The sequence below is a fragment of the Chlamydomonas reinhardtii genome, chromosome 1 (genome assembly GCF_000002595.2).
Source record: "Chlamydomonas reinhardtii strain CC-503 cw92 mt+ chromosome 1, whole genome shotgun sequence".
Classification (NCBI taxonomy): Eukaryota; Viridiplantae; Chlorophyta; class Chlorophyceae; order Chlamydomonadales; family Chlamydomonadaceae; genus Chlamydomonas; species Chlamydomonas reinhardtii.
In genome coordinates, this window is record NC_057004.1 from 286,387 (window position 1) to 300,803 (window position 14,417).

General features: G+C 67.1%; 2 protein-coding genes across 2 annotated transcripts in view; one reads left to right on the forward strand and one right to left on the reverse strand.

Annotated features, from left to right (window-relative positions):
* Positions 1-55: 55 nt before the first annotated feature.
* CHLRE_01g001685v5 (uncharacterized protein) lies at positions 56-4,127 on the forward strand. Its single transcript, XM_043058103.1, has 2 exons — positions 56-2,354; positions 2,625-4,127. Exons 1-2 carry the CDS (start codon positions 231-233, stop codon positions 3,561-3,563), a joined length of 3,063 nt encoding a protein of 1,020 aa, XP_042928017.1. The 5' UTR covers positions 56-230; the 3' UTR covers positions 3,564-4,127.
* A 492-nt stretch (positions 4,128-4,619) lies between these two features.
* The window catches only part of CHLRE_01g001700v5 (uncharacterized protein), a 14,006-nt gene continuing 4,208 nt past the window's right edge, over positions 4,620-14,417 (reverse strand). The window contains exons 8-19 of the mRNA XM_043058104.1: positions 14,303-14,417; positions 13,854-14,125; positions 12,582-13,626; positions 12,130-12,270; positions 11,555-11,784; positions 10,809-11,377; positions 10,584-10,627; positions 10,078-10,359; positions 9,540-9,757; positions 9,230-9,294; positions 8,852-8,993; positions 4,620-8,638 (exon numbers count right to left, since the gene is read on the reverse strand). The exon at positions 14,303-14,417 is cut by the window's right edge and continues 166 nt beyond it. Of these exons, the coding sequence (XP_042928018.1) occupies positions 7,618-8,638; positions 8,852-8,993; positions 9,230-9,294; positions 9,540-9,757; positions 10,078-10,359; positions 10,584-10,627; positions 10,809-11,377; positions 11,555-11,784; positions 12,130-12,270; positions 12,582-13,626; positions 13,854-14,125; positions 14,303-14,417 (4,144 nt within the window). The 3' untranslated portion in view covers positions 4,620-7,617. The remainder of the gene's footprint in view (positions 8,639-8,851; positions 8,994-9,229; positions 9,295-9,539; positions 9,758-10,077; positions 10,360-10,583; positions 10,628-10,808; positions 11,378-11,554; positions 11,785-12,129; positions 12,271-12,581; positions 13,627-13,853; positions 14,126-14,302) is intronic.

Sequence of the window (14,417 nt, forward strand, 5' to 3'; positions counted from 1 at the left end):
TCGTGCTCGACTATCCACCCCTTCCACTGCCTCGGCCTGACGCCACCGGCATCATCTATGGCATCACTTTCGCCGCTGACCCGCGCAGCCGCGTCTACATCGGCAGCACCGTCGGCAATCTTACCGCTCGCCTACGCGGGCATGTTGCCGCTGCGCGCGGCGCCCACACCGCTGCTACGCCGCACCTACGGCCCATCCTGCGCAACATCATCCAGTACGGCACCGACACCATGTACGCCACCCCGCTCAGCGTCGCCCCCAAACGCATCCCCCGCAGCAAGGACGACCCCAACTGGATTGCATGGTCGCGCCGCCTTGAAGGCCTGTGGACGCGTGCCGTTGATGCTTTCGCTGCAAGAGGCCTCAATGTCGCGCGCATCGCCCGCGCCCTGGCCAACCCCACCGGACTCGACTTCCTTTTCGCCACTGGCCCTCCCCCACTCCCGCCCGCCCTCCTCCCCGACGACGGCCAACCCCGACGGCTTTTTGCCTCTCGCAACTGGGCCCGCCGCATCTCCGTTGTCCACCACCACATGCGCGCCGGCCGCATCGCCCTGCCCGACCGCCTCCACAGCCTGGCCACCTACAGCATCAACTCATTGCAGCGCATGCTTCTCGCTTTGCGCAGCCTGGCCCCATCCTCCCTTCACCGCACAGCAACCCCAGCCGACATCGCAGCCATTCGCCAGGTCCTCACTGCCGCCCACGCCGCCGCGCAGCGCCGCCAGCTTGACGCCCGCCCCAAGCAGCCCCTGGTCCTCCGCCTCCCAGCCCCGCTTCAGGCTCACCTCCGCGCCGCCGACGCCAGAGCCCTCCTCGCCTCGCCAGGCATTGCCCGCTTCATGCCGGACCGCATGCCCGCCGTCTCCACCGTCACCTTCCTCGCACCTCCGTCCCTGCGCCACCTCCTCTGCAACGCCGCAAAAGCCAGCCGCGACCCCGGCGCCACCACCTCCTGCACCTGCCATCTCTTCCCCGCCCTTCCCCGCGACCCTGCCCACGGCCACATCTTCACCCACCGCCTACAGCCCGCCTTGACGCCGGCCGCCGCTGCCCTCTGGTCCATGGGAGCCAATACGCGCCCACCGCCTGACCCCAGCGCGCCTCTCCCCACGTCCCTGGCCGACGACCTGCGGAAGTCACTCTTCGGATACTGCCGACGCGCCGCCCGCGCCGCACGCATCACCACCGACTCCGCCACATCTTGGGTCAACGCCGCCGCCGCTGCCCTGCGCGCCACTGTCGACCCTTCCGCCGCCGCCTCCGTCGATGCCGACATGCTCCTCCACCCCGCCCCCACACCGCCGCCTCCACCGGCATTTCCGCTATCCGCCGCAGATGTCGCCGCCGCCACCGCCACCTTCCGCAGCGTCCGCCGCAACCTCATCATCACGGTCATGGACAAGTGCCCGGACAACTTTGTCGCCGTGTGCCCCCACCTATATCATGCCAAGCTCGCCGCCGACTTGCAAGCATCCCCCTTCTACGCCGTCGCCACCCCTGCTGACTACTCCGCCAGCCTTACCGCCGTCGGGCTTATGCTGCAGCCGCTGGGGCTCCCCTTCCACGCCGCCCGGCCGCCACCTGTCAACTACGGCACCGGCAAGTGCCACAAGACCCCCTTCGGTTTTCGCTACATCACCGCCTCTCCCGCCATCCCCACCACCGATGCCGCCGTCGTCCTCACCGGCTTCCTCCGTACGCTGGACGCCACCCTGCCGAAACTGTACGCAGCCCTCTTTCCGCGCCTGCCCCTGCGGCCGTGGCACGTCAACGGCCCCTTCGTCTCCGCTAGCCTGCTGCGCCACGCGTCCCTCGCCCCCAGGCCGATCAACCCTCTCCCCGGCGCCGGCACCACCACCTTCACGCCCACACCCCCCGCCGCCACCACCCCCGCACCGACTCCCCCCGCCCCGGACTTCCCTTGTGCTGTCTGCGGCCGCACCAATGGTCACGGCCTCATCCTGTGTGATCACTCCGGCGCTCGCACCGACGGCCGTGCCACATGCCTCGTCGGCGCCCACGGCGCATGCTTACGGCCCGCAATCAGCACACGCGCCGCCCACCGCATGGGCACCTGGCACTGCCCCCTGCACGCGCCGCAGCCTGTTGAGGACCCCGCGACATCCTGCCCCTACACTGGCACCCTCACCTTCGGCCGCACGATCCGGTACCCGCCCCCTGCCCCTGGGCCACCCATCGCCACCGTCACCTACACCGCCTCGACTGCCGCGCCATGTCAGCTGCCCGGCCCTATCTCCGCGCCGGCCGTGTGCACATATGACGTGGAACGGCTCTTCACCAACCTGCCTATTCCTACCTGCATCGAGCATTTGGTCAACCTCTTCTCCCTCGTCCTCTCCACCCTGCATGATGGAGCCGCCGGCCTCCAGTTCTACCCGTACAACCGTGCAGCCGAAGCCCAGTGGCCTACCGAAGCCGCATGGCTTGCCCGCGCCAGCCCCAAATCCACCTCCGCCGCCCGCCGCGGGCGCCCCCCGCCTGCTCCCCATCCGCATCGAGGTCTCGACGCTCACGGCCGATACTATATGTGGACGCCCGGCGTCCTCCGCACGGTGCTGCGCGCCCTGCTTACGCATGCCTACACCTCCTACCGCGGCCAGCCCTACCTGCAAATTCGCGGCGTCGCCATGGGCGCCAACTTCGCTTCGTACGTTGCCAACCTGGTCCTTGCCTATGATGAGTTGCGCTGGCAGCACGCACTCTACACCCGCGTCTTCATGCCCTCCGCCAGCTCCTTGTGCGCGGAAGCTTCCCTCGCCCTTGATGTGCTACTGGCGTTCCAAGACACCCAGCGGTACACCGACGACCTCCTCGGCTGCTGCAACCCCTTCCTTCCCCACCTGCTGCTGCAATCCCAATCGCTTGCCGGCATCCCTGGCATCTACTCCACCGACCTCACCTTGGCGGCCTCCGGCGCCACACCCGCCGCCGGCGTCGCCACGCCTTACCTCAACTTCGCCATCACCCCCCACAGCAGCAACATCTACGGGCACGTCGTGTACGACCTACAGCCGTACGACAAACGCGACAGCCCCAAGTTTGCGCAGCTCGGCGTCTCCCGCTTCACCCCGTTCTACTCCTGCATCCCCCGGCACGTGCGCTTCAACGTTGTCATCGGCGCCCTCGTCACCCTTGCGCGGCTCTGCACCACCCTCGGCACCTTCCTCACGTCAGCACGGCGCACACTGCGGCGGCTACATCTGCGCGCCTACCCGCGCCCCTTCCTCCGCAAGGCCCTCATGCGCTTCTATTGTCGGCATCGCCAACTGCTGCCGGGTACCATGACCTCACGCGGGCTCCTCAGCCTCCTGCCGCCCCCGGATCTGCCCCCTCCTCCGCCGGCGGCCCCGCCGCCGCCTCCCCCTCCGGCCCCCGCGCCACCAGTCGCCGCCGCCGTCGTCCTGCCGGCCCTGCCCGCACCACCGCTTCCCTTCCCTCCTGCTGGCCACGCGGCCTGGTGCCACGGCGACAACAACATCGGCTCAGGCGACGACATGTCCATCCCCTCTGACAGCGGCAGCGATATGTCCATCTGTTAGCAGCAGCCCCAGATGTGACGCAGCAGCGTCAGCCTCAGCCAGCACGACAGCCGTGGAGCGGCGATATGGGCGACGGTAGCGGCGGTACCGAGCGGTGCGGTGGCTTGTAGTAGGTGATTGGGGGTGGGGCGCCGGTCCCGGCTGCCCTGAACCGCTCTGCGGTGCGGGGACGGCCGTGCCGGTGTTCCCGTGCTGGGCTTCTGGTTTCCAGTTTTACGGTGAGGACACAGGTCGGTGCTAAGTTTGGGGCTTGGCGCGCGTGTGGGCTTTTTCCTTGTCGGTTCGGCGCAGGTCGGGTTCTTGGGTTTGCGTTAGGGGCGCTGCTTTTCGGGAGTGTGCTGTCCCGCCGGCCGTGTGTGGGGCGTGCGGTGCGTGATCGCCGGCTTCTCGGCCGTCTTGTGGGTTGTGTGTGCGCGTGTGAGTGCCTGTTTGCGGCGGGCGCGTGTTGGCTGCGTGGGCGGGCTCCTTGGCGGGTTTTTCGTCCTGGCTGTGTTTTGCCCTGTGTGTGTGCGCGTGTCCCCTCTCCGCGCTCCCGTGCCGCAGGGCTGATGTTTTTAAGACGCCGCCTCCTGTCATGCCACCGGGGAGCTCTTCGTGAGCCCGGGCTCCATCCAGCCGCGTACCCAAGTACCCACCTACGTACCAGCCCCAGCGCTGCCAGCCTCTGCAGCCACCCAGCGTCCCATGCCAGCTGTCCCGTGCCTCTCCCCAGCTTCCCACCCCAGCAGTCCCACATCCGCTGTCCCCTCCCAGATGTCCCTCCCAGCTGTCCCTTCCAGTCGTCCCTTCCAGTTGTCCCTTCCAGCTGTCCCACCCCAGCTGTCCCTTCGGCTCCCTTCTCAAACGCAGCTTCAGCGAAATCTACAGCCTGCCCGACTCCCGGCGTGTGCGGCCTTCCGCCCGCCTTCCAAAACGCAACAGCCCTCGCCTCTCCTCGCCAGCCGCTCACAGCCGAAACTCTGCTTCTTTCTTAATCAGCCACAAACATCAGCCACAAACAATGCCTCGGAAACAACACCTCGGAAACTTCCTCCCATCTAGTGCGCGGCCACAGCTCCCCTACCGAACGTCGCAGCACCTATCCTCACCATCAGCAACGCTTCCTCACCTCCGGTTGTGTTGTTGGCGTGTTGCACCGCATTCGGCCTGCCCGCCACAATTGTCGTACACATTCGGGCCCCTCTTCTGCTTTGCTTCGCCTTGTTCTTGCCCCTGCTTGTCACACTGTCGCCCGGCCATTGTTTTGCTGCACGCCGTTGCATTACGCTAGTGCTCGTCTACACAGCTCATCCGTGGACGCCGGTCGACTGCCTGCAGGTGCGCATCGGCTATGCTATCCGCGCGGTGTGGCGTCGCATTGAGTCTGTGTGGTGCTATCGCCTTGGCCGGGCGCCCGGAGCGTGAGGAATGCGCGTCAGCAAAACATCGACACAACCTGCCAGCTACCGTCGGTACAGTAACAGCGCGCGAACGACGCACCAATGCCTTGTCCCTTCTTGCTACGCATTTATGTGGGCACGGGTGGGAGCCACACACATCGGGACTACGCTTTCCTGCCCCTTGCCATGTTCCATCACGAGCTCTCAGGGGTGCACGTCCGGATTCCACGCATCGGGCAGCGCGACGCCTGTCTTTGACACGCGTCTTTGCGTACTCACATCGACCGCGTGTGCCGTTTACATATAAATACATGTAACGCGTTTTGCCCTTCAAGCACTAGCGCACACGCGCGAGTTCCAAGCGTACGTTGTACATGCGGCCGGGATCCGGGTGCGGCCGCTGCGGGACCTGCCACACAGACTCCGCCAACCGCCAACCGCCCCACTGCCGCGACCCACCTGGGCTGCGAACCCGCCGCATCACTTACCACCACCCTCACACGCATTCACAACAACAAGCAATTGGTAATAGAGATGAGACGCCGACGCCCCCAGCACAGGCCGGCCTCCGTGCGCCCTCAAGCCTTCCGACCTTTACACACAAATCAAAACACGAGCGCTCGCAGCCGAACTACCGTAATCCACAAAAATGCTTGCGATGACACCACACAACGAACCGCCGAGCAAGCTCTGTGTCAGCCAGCCTTTACAGCTCACGCCCTTGCAAACTGCCAGCCTCCCACGCAGTCGAGTCTCAGAAGCACGGCAAACGCGGCTGCCGCGAAGCACCCCACGCCGCGCAGTCCACAAAGCCATGCAGTGACAATACGGTACAGGGCGCCCAACACGCTCACGAGGTCACGCCGAAGCCCACCCATGACAGCATTGCCGAAGCAGTCCTGCATGCCCCAGCAATCTCCGCCGTTTGCGCCGGATATAAAGCAAACCAAACCGAGCCAGACCTGGAGGGGCCCTGCCAACCTACCCTTCCGCGCACTCCCGCCCAGTGCCGCCGGCCCACCAACGAAGTACCAACTGACTGGATGGCACACAGCAAGGTCCATTGCAATGCCCCACGGCTCAGCCCCGCACTTAGTAACTGGGGGCGGTGCCGCATCTGTACTCACGCACAAACACAGACCAGCGCCGACGATCATACTAATACTACGCTGAGGGCCCCCATACAAAAGATGGCACATGACCGCATGACAGACCAGTATCGCCAACCAACCTGCCGCCACCGCCCACGCAGTGCCGTCACAAAGCCCCTCCGTGAGAAAGGTTGCCCTTTCTCACGCACCTGAAACAATGCTGGAATGAAATGTAAAAGCCTAAGTAAGTTCCAGGAGGCACATGTGTGGCACACGCGACTCCCGCCATGAATCTCCTCTGGGTGCACGTATTGTTGGTTGCACATTCACCCATCACTCAAACAAACGCTTCACATAAGGGTTCTTGTGTTCTTTTTGCCAGATGACTTACATCGACTTGCGATGCGCCAACGCCTACAGCCGCAACAAGCGCATTTCGACTGACGGACACACACCACTCTGACAACGCAACACACGCGTAGCATTTGCGGAAATATGAGGTCATGGGGCCAATCGTGTGTGTGCATGTGTGTGTGTGTACGTTTGTGTGCGCGTGCACCAGTGAGTGCCGCCCGAAAATGTGTGTGTGTGTGTGCATATGCGTGTTGTGGACAACGTAACTCTACTCGGCCCACAACAATGCTGACGCGGATAGCTCCGGCACACCACCGGCTCGCAACAACCCAGATTCCTGTTGTCGCCCCTGCTCGCCTCTTCTCGCAATCGTTGCAGCAACGCCACCGCCTCGTCGACTGCCTTCAGACGCCCCTCAGCGGCGCCCACAAGCCACGAGCCGGCTTGCGTAATTCTTAGCTCCCTCGACAAGCAAAGTCTTCTCTTGTTTGTTGTTCAAGACCACCTTTCGCCCACGGCTTTGCAGACCGCGCGTAACTCCACCGCCCTAATGCGCGGCTGCGTGGAAAGCGGCCCTCGCGTCTCTCGGTCTTCCCCGTTAAAGATAAGCAGGCCCCGGCCCCCCAAATTGGAAACATTCAAATCTAACAGGTCCGGATACGCTCACACATGCCAGTCGTACATCTCCCCTCTGGTATGATGTAATCCTGAGCGCTCCCATGCATGGCTGTGTGTCGGAAACTCCCGCTGACACCGCTGGCACGTATCGCAATTATGGCTTGTTCCGGCCGGCTCCGCGTCAGTGTGCGCTTCCTGCCGTCCTGCTTTGCAATCAGGCGCAAAATGCCGGCCCTTGCAGTGGCAGCAGCAGTAGCAGCAGTCATTGCAAACGCCCTCTATCAATGCCCTCTTGTATCAAAATCAGTGGCGTGAATCCTGCAACTTGCCTTTGAAATACTTGCGGTGGCACACCAAATCCCAAGCACGCTACGCGTTGGTGACTTGGCCCCAAGCAAATGCGCTCTCGCGGTCGCTCTTGCGGCCCCAAGAATTTATGTTTTCCATTTCATAATAAGGCATGCAGACAGCAGTCACCCATGCAACATGGCGACAGCACAACTCGAACCGGATTTTGCTTCAGAGATTTTGCTTCTCTTGTGTGATGTGGGTCATGTCTCCATGTCCTGTTGGTACTCAGCCTGCCACTCCAGTGCTGCACAGATGCACCCGCTACCCTGATCCGCTGCCGGCGCCAGCATTGGCAGCGGCAGTAGCCACTGCAGCCGCCGCCGCCATCGGGCTCGCCGGCTGTTGCTGGGGTTGCCGGGCCGGAAATGATGGGTACTGTTGTTGTTGCTGTTGATGTTGTTGCTGTGGGTGGTGGTGGTGGTGGCGGTTGTGGTGTAGGCCTGTAAGCCCGTGCGGCCCAAGCCGAGAGTATAGAGACACCTCCGCAGCCGTAGACACCGTAGCGGCGGCCGAGGCCGGAGCCGGGGCGGCAGCGCCTGCAGCCGTTGGCAGCGGCAGCGGCAGCATTAGGCTGCCAAACAGCGAGGTCGGCTGGTATGCGGCGCTGGCGGCGCCGCCGGCTGCTGCTGCCGCGGCCACGTGTTGTCCGGCCGCAGCCGCAGCCGCACCTGCAGGTGCTCCGGTCACCGGCGCAGGCGGAATGGTGCGCAGGGGGAAGCGGCTGCCGGCCCCCACCGGCCCGCCCACGGCGGCTGTGGGGAAGGAAACGGATGGCGCTGCCACCGACAGGCCCGGTGACAGCCGCGGCGGCGTGCCGGTGCCGCCGCAGCCACTGGCCGTTGCCAGCACGTGCGGCGGCGGCGGCGACTGCGCCTGGTACAGACCTGTGGCGGGAGGTGCGTAGGTGCAGTAGTAGGAGAAGTATCGGGGCGGCGGCGCGCGGGCGCGGCCGCCGCCGCCGCCGCCTGCAGCCCCGGGCCGGCCGCCCTGGCCGCCGCCGCCGCCGCCGTTGATTGCGGTGTCAGTGGCGCACTTGAGCGGCGGCTTGCGGCGCGGGCCGCCGCCCGCACCCCCGGCGCCGCCCGCCATGCTGGGCCCTCTGCTGCGCATGCCGCTCTGGCTGGCTGCGGCGCTGCGGGGCGAGTAGTCGCCACTGCGCCTCGGCACTCCGCCGCCGCCGCCGCCGGGCAGTGCCTCCAGCAGTGCCTCGAGCTCGGCCACCAGCTGCAGGGAGGTGGGGCGGGCGGCGGGGTCGGAGTCCCAGCAGCGCTGCGCCAGCATCCTGTGTGTTCAGGAGGCAGGCGGGGATGGTGGTGGTGGTGGTGGTCAGAGGAGGTGGTGGTGGTGGTGGTCAGGGCAGGTGGCGGGTGCTCTGCGTGCCTCTCATGGGAAGCCAACTGCTCTCAGCCGTGCGCACGCCCCCTGCGTCCCCCGTGCCTCTGGCTACTTATCGGGAACCATAAGAGAAAAGCCTTCTCTCCCCCCCACCCCACACCTGTACTCGGGCGGCACCCAGGCTGGGAAGGTGGGTCTCAGCGCGTGCCGCACCACGCCCCGGATGAGGCCGCGCACGTCCAGCCCGCCGTACAGCGCCATGCCGCACACCATCTGCCACATGCAGATGCCGAACGAGTACACTGCAGCGTGGCATGACGAGGTCAGCATGGGGGGGGGGGGCAGTACGAGGAGGTCGGCACGGCGTCGGTCGTTGCGGCGCTTTGCAACCATGTAGTGGTGTATTGGGAATGGGGTGGGTGCTGGGGTCTGGCAGAAGCGACAACGCGAGGAAGACACGCACAAGGAGCACGCGGGTGCAGGCGCCCACAAACAGGCCCCCACACACAGGCACGGGCCCAGGCAGGCAGGCACGCACCGTCAACTGCGGGCCCCAGCGGCCTCTTGCCCAGAAGCACCTCGGGCGGCAGGTGCGTGATGGTGCTGCGGGCGGCGAGGAGGGAGGAGGGAGGAGGTATGGGGAGGAGGAGTGGGTTTCAGGGTTTTAGGGAGGAGGGAGGAGCAGGAGGGAGGATTGGGAGGAGACGTGGGGAGGAGGGATGGGGAGAGGTGCCAGGCTCAACACATGCGGCATGCGGCTCGCTTAGAAGCAATCGCCAAAGCACACGCTCAGACAGCGCAGCGGCACAACCCGTGGGCGCGGCTCCCCCTCCCCCTCGCCCGCTCACCCGCTCTGGATGCTCTCGTCGATGGCCAGCTCGCCGTTTTCGTCGTGCGCCATCATCTTGGCCAGACCAAAGTCGGACAGCTTGGCTGTGAAGCCGCGCGGGTCGCGCGGGCTGGACTTGAGCAGCACGTTCTGCGGCTTGAGGTCGCAGTGCACCATGTGCAGCCCGTGCATGTGGCGCAGAGCCAGGGAGATCTCAAGAAGCGTCGAGTACACGGCCTGGGACGGGGTGGGGAGGAGTGGGGGTTAGGGCGCAGGGGGCAGAGGAGTTGGGGACGGGATTCGGGGTTTGAGCCGTGTTTTGCGTTTCCGCTTCCAAGTAAAACCAGTGGGGGGCGGTTCAGGGGCGGATGGCGGGTGGGTGGGCGATGGATGGTTCGGGTCGGTGGGGTTGGTGCCATGTCGCACGTGCCGGCAACTCGACAAGAATAGGGAGGAGGGCGCAGAGCAGCAGGGGACGATGGGCGGTGCGGCTAGACAGGACAGGACAGGCCCAAATGCACCAGTCCAGCACAGTTCAGCTACCCCCGCCCGCTGACCTTCATGTTGAAGGGCACCAGGCTGTGTGGGCCGCCGCGTATGCCGCCGCCGGCCGCCGCGCCCGCCACCAGCCCCCCACTGCTGCTGCTGAACTGGCCCAGCTGCAGCGCCTGCAGGTGGGGCGGCAGCACCGCACCCGCACCCGCACCCGCCGCACCCCCGGCTGCAGGGGAGTGCTGGCGGCTGCCGCCTGCCGCTGCCGCCGCCGCTGTGTCTCCGCCCCACAGCAGGAAGGCCCCCTGAGTGATGGCCTCCTTCAGGGAGCCGCGGTCGCAGAACTCCTGCGAGGGGAGCACATCAATGATTAGGTCAGGAAGCGGTAAACGGTAGACAATCTTGGGGGGAGCAGGCAGCGCGCGTGCGTGTGGTGGGGGGGGACGGAGGGGCGGTCAGAAACAGCTGATCAAGGGGACAGCATCAGCCGTCATCTGAAGGCGTGTGCATTGCTGCGTGGGCTTGTCCGCCCTCCACCCCCCGCACCCACCCCCTGCCACCCACCACCCACCATGACCAGAACAATGGCCTCATTGCCGCCCTGCTGCGCCGCGCCTGCGGGGGCGAGCAGGTCACAACACACGGGACAAGGAGCGGCTGAGCAACACACAAACACGGCACGCGCATGTGGAGGGGCCACAATCCACCCTCACCATACACGCAAACGGCATCCCTCTAAACCCCCAACCCCCCCCACCACCCCAACACGTGAACCAGGGGCGTTGCATGCACGCACCCGCGCCTGTGCCGCCCGCGCCGCCGCGCGGCCCCTCGCCTCTGCCGCCACAGCCGCCGCCGCCGCCGAGCCCCTCGCCGCCGGCGCTGCCGCCGCCGCAGCCGCCGCTGTCCATGTGCACCAGCTGTACGGGCGGCCGCGGCACCAGTGGCGGCGCCCCCCCGCCGTACTCGCCGCCGCCATCATCGCCGTACTCGTCGCCGTACTCGTCCTCGTAGTCACCCACCAGATCCTCCACCTCCGCAACCTGGTCCACGTCACCGCCATCGCCGCCATCGAGGTACGTGTTGTCCACCTGCTCGGCTTCAAGATCCAGATCCACGCAGTCTTCCACGTATTCCAGATCCTGAGGAGGCGGCGGCGCGCCGGCCTGGCCGTTGGCGGCCCTGCTGACGCGGCCGTCTGCGCCGACGTAGATGCCCTGGGGTGTGCGTGCGTTGGGGCCGGGGCTGGCGACCGCGCTGCCTGGCGGCGGGTTGTTGTTGGCGTTGATGTTGGTGTTGGCGGCGTCATCGCAGTCTGGGCTGACGTGTGCGCGCACGTCCACAAAGTAGGTGATGAGCTGGACACTGCGGGTGCGGGGAAATGCGGAGGGAACAGGGAAGCGGGGGTGTTCTCGTGGCATGCCTTGCTGATACAACACACCAACGCTACAAGAGGAATAGCACAACACACACACACACACACACACACATGCAAATGGACACACACATACAAATACACAGAGTGCCTCCCCTTCCTCTCACATGTTGGGGTGGTTGAAGGACACGCTGGCCACCAGCTCGATGGCATCATGCAGGTGCTTGGCGCGCAGCCGGGTGGGCGCGGCGGCCGCGGCGGCGGCGGCGGCGGCGGCGGCGGCGGCGGCCACTGCAGCGGCGCCGTCCGGCGCCACCGCGGCTGCGGCCGCCGCTGCCTGCTTGGGAGCGGCGCTGGGTGTTGAGTTGAGGGTGGCGGCCGCCGGGTCCTCAATGACCTGTGTGGGGGTCGCGTGAGAGCACAGCGTAGGGCAGGGCAGGACACAGGAGCGCAGGCGGTGAGTGGCGGTGCCATGTTGGTGGCGCTTCCCTACATGTGAGCTGGTCACTTCGTCCTGTCATTGGCCTGGATCGATCCCCCAACTCCTCGTCCTCCAACTACCTCCCTGCCCCTCCTCCGTTCCCCCTAACCCTCCTCCCGCCATGCACGGCTAAACCTCTTCCCCTCCCTCCCGTGCCTTCCTCCCCCCTCGCTCTTTTGCATTGGGGTTGGTTCAGCTTGCGCTGGTATCTACGACCCCCCCCCCACACACACATATACAGCCCCCCCCCCTGCCGCCCACCTTGATGGCCACCTCGGCGCCGTGGTACAGCCCGCGGTACACGGAGCCGTAGCCGCCCTTGCCCACCCGCTCCAGGAAGCGCAGGCTCTCCAGGTCCTGCAGCCGGCTGGCGGCGCGGCTGCTGGCGGTCAGCTGCTCGGCCTGTGGGGAGGGTGGGTGTGTGTGTGTGGGGGGGGGGGGCGCGGCGGAGACACGGGAGGCAGGAGACACAGGTGACAGGCAAAAGGGCGAGGGGCGGGAAGGCAGAAGCGGAGCGAGTGAGTGAGGGACAGCCGTCCTTATTTACAGAGGCGAGCCACACAGCGGCAATTCGGGAACGACGGGAATGCAGACGTGACCCACGCGAGCGCCAGGCTCACAGTCCCACAGTCCCACAGTCCCACAGGCCTGCAGCACCAGTCGCCCATAACCACCACCGCCCACCACCGTCACCGCACCGGCACCGCACCCACCTGCGCTGTCTTGAGCCGCTCATGCAGCGTGGATATGAGCGGCGCCAGCCTCAGCGCCGCCCGCGGACTGCCCGCCACCTCCAGGCTGAAGCTGGTGCGGCCGGTGGCCAGGGCGCTGCTGGCGGCGGTGCCGCAGGCGGTGCGGCCCGTGGCGGCAGTGCTGGCGGCGCCGCCCGAGGTGATGGCGGCGGCACCCACCGCAGTACACAGGCTGCGAGCGCTGCTGTCCGCGACGCCGGCTGCTGCGCTACTGACGGCGCCGGCGCCAGCCCCGCCGCCGGCAACGCCACCGCTTGCCACGGCGCCGCCAACACCACCCCCATTCCCACCCCCATTCCCAACCCCACAGCCGCCGGCGCCGCCGCCGGCGCCGCCGGTCACGAAGGCCGCCAGTCGGGCTCGGTCGCTGTCGTCGTCGCCGCCGCCGCTCATGGCAGTGGCGGCGGCCTTCATGGCGCGGACCAGCTCGTCGGCACCGGCGGAGCTCATGGCGCCGCCGCCACTGCGCACCGCCGCCGCCGCCGTCAGCCCAGATGGCGGCGCCGCACCATGTGCGCCAGCTGGCGGCGGCACCGCCGCCACTGCCGCTGCCGCCGCCGCCGCCGCCGATGCGGCGGTGCTGCCGTTCCGGCGGAACATGGATCCAACCGCCGCCAGCACGCCGGCGCCGCGGCCGGTGGCTGGACTCATGCCGGCCGCCGTGGCTGCGGCGGCGCCGCCAGCGGCAGCGATGCCACACTCGGCACCCGCCGCCATCGGCATGGCCGCGGCTGCGGAGGGCCCTGTGAGGGCCGTGTCGATCGCGGCAACACCACTGGCGGCGCCGCCGCCCGCTGTGTTAACGGTCGGCGTGCGCGGCTGCGGCTGCAGGCGCTGCTGCGAGGCGGCGGGCGCAACCCCTGCCGCAGCCGCCGCGGTGCCTGCGGTGGTCGCGCCCGCCACGGCGGTGGTCGGCGCCAGGCAGAGCTGCGGTGCGGAGCGGCTGACGCCGGTGGGTGCGGAGCCGGCGGGCCCGGCCGCCAGCAGCTCGTCGTGCAGGTAGCGCCTGGGGGCAGCGGGGCGGGGCGGGGTGGGACGGTTTGGGTCGTGGGTGTTTGTGTGTGGCGGGGCGGGCGTGTGGGCAGCATGTGAGGCTCCACATCGAGCAGCCACCGAGGTCAACCGCAACCGCAACGGCACAAGGCAATGAACTACCACATACAGCGCCACACAGCGCCAGACAGCAAGGCACACACATGTCGCTCCAAGTGCCGCTGCCGCTGCCGCTCTCACCACTCGTCCGACATGGCGCCGCCGGGCGCCAGCGCCGCCGCCGCCGCCGGCGTGACGGCGCGCAGCAGCTGGCCCAGCTCCTGCGCCACGGTCTGCAGCAGCGCCTGCGGCAGGATGGAGCCGTAGGTGGCGTACAGCGCCAGCAGGGGGCGGCCGTCAGCGCGGCAGCCGGTGGCCAGCGCCAGGGACTGGGGCGGCGGCCCGGCGGCGGCGGCGCTGCCGCCCGCCGCGGCGGAGAGCAACATGAGGTCGCGTGGGAAGGCCTTGGAGTCCTGCAAGTGCACGTGTCAGACAGAACAACGCGCGTTGAGTGTGTTTAGTTTGTGCGTGGGATATGTGCTAGTATGCTGTTTTCGGGTATCATTGTTGAGGCGAAGCTGCACAGAACGAGGCCCCGAAGTGGGCAGGCACTGGCTTCGTCGCTAGGCCCCCTCCCCTCCCGCCCCCACCTGCACGTAGGCGTTGCAGTCGGCGATGCACAGCCCCGAGCCCGGGCCGCGCGCCAGCGCCTCCGCCAGCAGCGTGCCCACAAGCGACAGGCTCTGGCCGCGGCAGCCGCCCGCC

Coding starts and splice junctions, on each gene's coding strand:
- CHLRE_01g001685v5 (XM_043058103.1), top strand. CDS start 231: ATGTACGCCACCCCGCTCAGCGTCGCCCCCAAACGCATCCCCCGCAGC. Junction 2,355..2,624: donor TGGTCAACCTCTTCTCCCTC/GTCCTCTCCACC, acceptor TACCGCGGCCAG/CCCTACCTGCAAATTCGCGG.